The 8173-nt window shown below is 35.5% G+C and overlaps 1 protein-coding gene across 2 annotated transcripts; it reads right to left on the reverse strand.

Annotated features, from left to right (window-relative positions):
• Positions 1 to 16: 16 nt before the first annotated feature.
• On the reverse strand, positions 17 to 8004 carry LOC127946968 (anoctamin-10). 2 transcript variants are annotated; one of them, XM_052543819.1, is made up of 14 exons: positions 7728 to 8003; positions 7582 to 7652; positions 6434 to 6650; positions 6167 to 6340; positions 5779 to 5919; positions 5163 to 5282; positions 3272 to 3910; positions 2725 to 2780; positions 2412 to 2486; positions 2168 to 2332; positions 1895 to 2086; positions 1663 to 1800; positions 975 to 1091; positions 17 to 631 (listed from the first exon to the last, which is right to left on the reverse strand). In XM_052543819.1, exons 3-14 carry the CDS (start codon positions 6633 to 6635, stop codon positions 584 to 586), a joined length of 2067 nt encoding a protein of 688 aa, XP_052399779.1. In that variant the 5' UTR covers positions 6636 to 6650; positions 7582 to 7652; positions 7728 to 8003; the 3' UTR covers positions 17 to 583. The 2 variants fall into 2 exon arrangements, with proteins under 2 accessions (XP_052399779.1, XP_052399780.1); XM_052543820.1 differs by having other exon boundaries at positions 7582 to 8004.
• Positions 8005 to 8173: the final 169 nt, after the last annotated feature.

Below are 8173 nucleotides of genomic sequence, written 5' to 3' on the forward strand. Positions count from 1 at the left end.
GAGCACAACTCCCTAGTGAACTTCATGTATGGTTATTTATTGTATGTGGTTTTCTCAGTTTCGTCAAGCCCACTTACATCACTAAACTTTCACATAACATATTCAGTGAAGCACGCATTGGGTATAGTAATTTATACCAGCAAACTCAGCCATAATAATACAGTCACTTTTGATGAAATGTAAAAATACAAAGGTTAAAATCATCACAATATATTAACAAAAAAATCAAGTAAAAGCAAATAAACAAAACAATCAAGAAAAAATATAAATGAGCTATTCTATAGTGATTGTGGTGAACCTTTTTTTTTTAAATCATTAATACAGCACGATATGTCTCCGAGTTTACCCACTATCATATCATCTTCCTTGACCTTAATAATCTCTTTTCAGTAGTTTTCAGAAAGATAACATGAATGCAAACAATTAATAACTCTTAAAAGGCTTAAAAACCCTGTAAACTGAAGAAGCTATCTTTGGTACACTGAGCCATATGGTACATTGGCAAGCTAAATATGGCTTTATAGCCAAGTGCCTCCCTTCTTGTGGTTGTCTCTATGGAAATAGTCGTTGGTCACTTTTCCATTTAGGCCTTCGAAGGGAGTTTATCATCCACACAAGAGAGCATGATCCTCTGTGAGACAGAAATTTCCGGTTATGTAAACAGTCAATAACGTACATGAGATTTTAAATAATTGGTTGGTTAATCACATGAGGACTTCAGTCTTTGATAAGCCAAGAGAAAAGGGATTACATTTCATAATAAAGTATTAAAAAACAGATTACATTCTACCAGCATTATTATCAAAGTTGGAAAATAGTTAAAAATGACAGGCCAGTTCTTTATGGCTAACTATATGCTAACAGCTAAATCTAGCATTAATACTGCAACACTTTTTTTCCTCACCTTTGTATATAAATAAACAAAACACTAGCATGCTAAAATGCTAACAGTTAACATTAGTAGATCAATTTACCTGTTTCTTAAGTGCTTGCATGGAGTGATACTCAATTTGTTCTCTCTTGATTCGGACCCAGTCCGGTTCATCAGGTATCATGAAGGCCAAAATCATCTTCACCATGATCAGGACATGCTAGAGGACCCAACCAGCATTAAAAAAAAGTAACTTTTTCAGAACAGCTTCGCTTTAGTATTTTGTGAGCATGGGGAGCATACTTTTAATTACAACTTTGTGATGGTGTCCATGTGTGTTCGCACAGTAAACAATCTTTCCAACACTACTTGAATGCACCATTAGTCACACTGAATTAAAGAGACAGTTTACCAAAAATGAAAATCTTTTTTTCTACTCTCATTTTGTTCCTACGGAGCCCGCACATGACCTGCAGGAAAAAATAGTAGGCTAAAACGTGCACACGATAACTATTGGATTCCCTCAATTTGCTAAATTGTGTGCACGATTAAGCAAATCGAAGGACCACAGTAGTAATCGTGTGCACTTTTAGTACATTGAAGGAACAAATCGTGCACACAATTTATTTATTTTTTCTTGCATGGCATCTGCGGGGCTCCGTATGTTCCAAATCTCTACGCTGATATTATCTGTTACACAAAAGGCAAATCTTGACATTTTTGTCTCAAATTAAGCATGTGGTCACTTTTTTCATCTGCTTTTCCCAGGCTATACCAAAATCTTCTCTAACCTCCACAATGACGGCAATGACGAGAACTTTGCTGCTGCTGAGACCGGCGTCCTCTGTGAGTTCCTTCACATGTGGGGACAGAAGCAGGAGCCAACAGTTAGACATGACCGAGATGAAACTCAGAACCTCAAATGCCGGCTATAAAAGAAGACAAAGACACACATTAGGACTCACAGTATCATAAAGCATTTAAAACATCCATATATGTATACAGTTCAAATTTAAGTGTGACCTGCCAAACGCCCATGTTGGCCACAGGGGCAGAAAATGGCTTGTTGAAGAGCTTGCAGAGCTTGTAGGCATCTGTGCGGATCTCTGTGAGGTTGTTGAGCAGTAACAGAGGCGCAGTTAGAGGATAGACACAAGAGAAAAGACTCAAGTAGCCAAACTGAACCAGAAGCTCGATGTATTCAGCAAACAGGCCCTGAAGAGAACAAGATTGAGAATTTTAGGAAAATACAATTCCTGTGTTCTTGATATTTGAGCTCATTTGATTGCTCCTCACTGGGAAAGCTGGCAGACTGCCCTGAGCCTGGAGGTGGTCCACCTCTGGATCATCTTCCTTCAGGTTCCTGTCTGCAGATGTGAGGAAACGGTCCACCAGGAAAGGGACCACCACCTCAGTGAACTGATTCACCACTTGGGTCACGATCAAAAGAGAGGAAAGTCTCTGTGGAGGAAATCACTGATACTGTGTGAATGGAAATTTTAGGATTATATGCGAGAACGGTTTCTGAGAAAATTCCCACCTTGCGCAGAAGAGGCAAGTCCTCCTTGAAGAAGGCAATGTGGAACAGCACAGCAAAGTTATTGAAAAAGGTGAACTGAATGAGAAAAAGAGATAGATATGGAAAATGAGACATTTTAATTTAGTATTATAAAAGAGCCATGCAGAACATTCAGGTCTAGACATATACAGCTATCAGGATTTAAAATACACTTGAGATCTCTGAGGTAAAAAACCTGCTATGAAGCACACACTAACAGGTCATTGAGAAAATGAGGTAAAAAAAAAAAAAAAAAAAAAAAGGATATGGATATGAAGGGAATTATAAAACTCACCACAAGGACTTTGGTGGTATGATGATAGTCAAAAGATGATTCCTCCCTATGATTTTCTGAAAGACGAGAGAGTTGGTTATTTTTAACATAGTATAACTTTAATATGTGTGTGTTTTCTGATTTATAAAACTGTTATTTAATTATTATTAGAAATAATTATTATTAGAAACATTTAAAACATGTTATATATTTGTAATAAAATAACTGATTTAGTAAAATTGTTATTGCATATTCCAATTATTATTGCGATAACATCATAATTTATATATTTTTTCTATTTTATTGAAAAATATATATTTTATTTTTATTATTTTATTTCTTTATTTTTATTATTAACAGAATAATTTGCAAAATATGAAAAGCAATATCATCAATATATCATATTTATATTATAATTATGTATAATAATGTGTTATATTATTATATATAATCACAGTAAAAATTATAATAATAAGCCATTTGAAATTAAAATTCACAATTTAATTTTGTAAAATAAGTAAAAAAATACACTTTGGTATTTGGTATTTTTGCCTGATCTTTTTCTTACCTGCTTCTGTTAGCTTCAAGGCCACATTGCGATATATATTCCCAAGCACATTGGTGTAGAGAATATGGGCTATAGAAGGAAGATACAGCAGGACTACTGTGAAGTGTGAACCAGATGCTTTGTGCCAGCCTGAGACCAGGCGTTCAAAGAAGTAGAAACCTGCCATCCCCATGACCACTAGACCCAAAAACACCCCAACCACGGGCACTGACACCAGACCTATCCTAACCCTCCTCTTCCATTCAGGAAACAGTGGCTCCAGTCTGCCCGTGACCGGATTGGTGCTGAGTTCTCCATGGAAACCCGGTCGTGGCTCTTGAAATTGTTCAGCTAATTTGAAAGTGCCCCAGTGATAGGATAAAGCCGCGCTCCTCCTCTTCCACAGCTCCATGAACACTGTGGACCACAGCATGCTGAAGACTGCCTGAACCATGTAGGAGCTGACTGAAGGCTGGCCATGGTGCTGCTTCAGCAGTGTTGGCTTGCTCTCAGTTTTATTTCCATTGGAGAAGTTTGCACTAGGGAGGAAAAAGGTGATGAAGAGGCCTAGGATGGCTGGAGGAAATAATGACAAAGTGTAGAAATCCAGGAAGCTGAAATAATAGGCTATAGTGCCACCAAAATAAGCGTGGATGGAGTCTGTAGAGAGAAATAATGATTTATTAGTGTAATAACAATTAAATAATTTAATATAATATTTAATTCAGTTATATATATATATATTAAAAAAATATGAAAGTAAGAAAATTTTTCATATTGTCAGGGATTTTTGTTAAAAAATTTAAATATAACAATACAATATTAAGTTTACATCCATTGCTACTTAACGGCTTTGCATATACTAAAGTTATTTATAAATAAATAAATATATATATATTTAATATATATATGTATATATATATATATATATATATATATATATATATATATATATATATATATATATATATATATATATATATATATATATATATATATGTATATATGTATATATGTATAGCCAATAATCGGTATCAGACGATAAAAGCAATTATTTGCATTATGATTCGCCGATTGTTTCTTGTGTCAAATTTCTCGCTGTCCAAGTTAAAGTGATAACGCCGTTAATGCTGGTTCTGTTTGACCCTATGAATCACCCGTAGTTCCAGTTCAAACTTCAGCGCAGATCGCGAGTTTCTTTCAGTACTGTACAAGTTATCGCGCAAAAAAGAACATAAAGGAAAATCAAAAGGTAAGTTGTAAGATATTACCGAAATGTCTCTGCTAATCACTCAATTAGCGTTTCAACCGAAAGAAAGATGTCAAATGAAACAGCTTGTAAACAATGTCACTGAACGATGCATTTACCTCAGAAAAGTTATCTAGTGTTCACAGCTGGTTAACAGTCAAGTTAGCTATAAAAACACTAGAGGAAAATAATTTACTGTTATGCATGTTTAAATAAATCTGTCATGAAGATTTGAGTGTGATTTATTATATTTAGAAAATATATTTGAATATAATATTTTTGTGGTAGGTTACCAAATGAAAGAGTGAACGTAAGTTAGTTTACAGCATTAGTTGGGATATATGGATATAACGTTATGTATATGTATATAAAGTTAGGACTAAAAAGAATGAAGACCCCCAGCTGTACAGAATACATTTTAGCTTCACAGCGTGGCATATGAGACTGTGAAATGAATTATAATTATATAATACATTTATGAGTTTTAGTCAAATTACTTCAGAAAGTTTTATTAGTGCCTCCATGATGGCCATTAAAATGAATTAAATGGTCCTGAACAAAAGATAATTGTGCATAATTTAAAATCTGATGGGGAGCCATACTAGAGTCACTTAATGTCAGTGTAGTTGAGTGATGAGAGTGTGTTTGTGTGTGTGTTTGTACCTAAAGGCTGTCCCCACAGACTCTTGTGAGAGTACCACTGCTTCCCCAGAGCCGACAGCAGCTTCTGGTCATGAAGAGGAGTGATGTTACGGATCACGCCTGCTTTCTCCAGCTTCTGCACTGCAGCACAGAGAGAGAAACAGATAGATAGATAGATAGATAGATAGATAGATAGATAGATAGATAGATAGATAGATAGAGGGACAGGACATTACCATATTAGGTTTTACTTTGGGAATACCGTTGGGAGTCGGTATTCCCAAAGCAGTTCAGAGAGAGAGAGGAGAGTGGAGCCTAGTGGCTACTCAAGGAACTGCATGATCTAAATAGTGTACTGGAAAACTGTTTACTGCATAGTGTTTATAATGCACTGTATAATGCCTGCTATTTTATAAAAGCACAATTTTAAAAACTATGTGTAACCTTAAAAGTTCAAAAAAACATTTCCAATGCATAAGCTGCAAAATAGTATGGGTAGTATGATATGCTAATTTGAACATAGCCATAAATATAATTATCTTTAAATTTGATCATATTTAATGCAAAATTTTCAAATTGTGTCAGTCCAGTCAAATAAGTCCAGAAGGTGTTAAAAATGCTACATACAGATACTCACAGATGCTCTCTCTGGCTTTTAACTTCCCTTTGGGTGCTGGGATTCCTGGGATACGCTGGTCCTCCATGGCTCTCATGGAATCCAATTCATGTTTAACGATGTACTGCCTCTCGGCCAGCGTCAGGAACTGCTGCATGTTGTCTGCAGAAACAGTGAAATAACAATGAATTTTAAGCTAATAACATTAACCGGATGTTGAAGTTTACATGCTAACATGAACACTCTGTAAAATGTTTCAAAACATAGTTTTTGATTTGTTGTTATGTCACGATACTGGTGTATTGTCTTACCACATAGTCACCAGTGAAGTACATAGTTTTAGTGCCTAGTAGAAATATGCTAATTTAGATGCAGGCACAATCTATTATTTCATTTATCAAAAATTCACCAATGTTGCAAAAGTTGTGCCGGTCCTCGAAGGAGAAGGCCATCATGTTTCCGTCCTGGTAGGTTTTGCAGAGGCCCAGGTCTTCAGTCACCCTGAGAAGGGTACAGCGAGGGGCCGCCACAACTATCATGTCCCCTTTCATGTCCTCACCAGGGTGAACCAACAATTGAGCCCCTAAACACAGCAGAGAAGAAGGATACTGAGATTTAAAAGTATATTTAATATTATTACTACTAATAGTTAGATTATTCATATTACTATTCTTACCTCCAGCCTTCACAGGTGCAGATATCATGGACATGATCCACTGTTTGGTGATGGGCTGGACATTCTCAGCCAGCTGGATCAGAACCAGAGGTTCTATATGGCTGGAGACACAGCAGGGGCAACTGACCCGGGACCAGGAGCTGGGTCCTGTCACCTTGGTCAGGGTTGAAAGTCCCTCCTGAGGTTCCCCCTGGGACGTCATGATGTCCCTGTGAACCTGTAACCCATGAGAGAGTATGTATATGCTTTTTATTTTTTTATGAGCATCTCAGTGTGTTCCTAATTTTACTGTTCATTTCATAATAGTCAACACTTTCCAAGAGTCAAGTACTTAATAGAGCTTGAAATGTTTTTAATTATTATTTTAATTATTTATTATGAAATGTCTTAATAAATAATATTAATTATTATTATAAAATACTATAATATATATAGTATATTATTATTATATATTATTATTATATATATATATATAATTTTTTTTCCATTGATAGATTTCTACGGAGCCCCTCACATGATCAGATTGTCAAAAAATATTTACAAATATTTAATAATAACATGTTAATTATATATATATATATATTGTACTACTTTTCACGCCATGTTATTGGTGTTAAAAATAGTGAACTATTTCGGTTTATTAATACAGTAATAGTTTTCATAAAAAAATGTGTGCCTCTGCAATTCCGCTCGATAAAAATTGTCTATAAAAATTAACCTGCAAGATTAAAGTCAAAACTGTATAAAATAGGCAAATAAAGAGGCGAATGGAAACAAATTAGACATCAACAGTTCATTCAAATCACCTCCGGTAAATGCAAACATGTGAGTGAGTTTGAAAAAAACAGACAAGCTCATACCAAACAAAAGATGCTTTTACAAGTGTGCACACAAACATCAAGTACTGAACTACATAATTCAAGCTAATGCAGAGAGCTTCAGGCTCTTGAGAGAAAAATAGCATGCATAAAGTGCTGTTAAATAAGGCCGCACCCTCTGGTAACAGCCTTTGTTTAAATTCTCCAAATGACATAAGTTTACTTTAAACTCAAATGAGAGTGAAACTAAAACATAAACAGGATGTGAGCGAGTTACAGAACGAGAGAGATATGGAAAGTAGATGGAAAGGAAACGGTTCTGCAGGCTACCTGTCAAAGCCAGGGACCTTGTTCTGTCAGAGCGCTTGAGTTTTGATGATGTTCCCACCCCCTCCAGTGTGCTGTTGTAAACAAATTGAAAACTCACAGTCAGCGTGTACGACACACTTCTGGGATGGGTTGCTTACCACACTCACTTGTTCAGAGCCAATCCAGTCGCTGGTTTACTTTGACAGAAGAGGAATGCAGCTGAAAGTCTCTCCTCCCAGTCTTTAGGGTGTGGGAGGACTTTTAATTTGTTTTTCCTGATGGTGGATGTTCTTCTGCAGTTTGAGCACATCAGGGTCCTATTGCCTGCAATGTTTGTTTTTGAAAATAGCATAAGGCTATGTAAGATACTTTACAATTAGGATAAGGCATATACAACAGTATATGCCATATATGACATGCAATATAACCATATTATATATGCCATATAACAGAGTATTATGAGTGAGCATTTGCAATGGACTAAAAGGAGTAAATTTGTTTCTATTTATAACACTTCACTCTATGCCTATTAGCTTTAGTTAAGCTTTAGCTTTATTTTTCTACATTTAGTTTTTTTAACTGCAAAAAAATAATACTTTTAACTAATTTAAAT

This window comes from Carassius gibelio, chromosome A25 (assembly GCF_023724105.1).
Source record: "Carassius gibelio isolate Cgi1373 ecotype wild population from Czech Republic chromosome A25, carGib1.2-hapl.c, whole genome shotgun sequence".
Lineage (NCBI taxonomy): Eukaryota > Metazoa > Chordata > Actinopteri > Cypriniformes > Cyprinidae > Carassius > Carassius gibelio.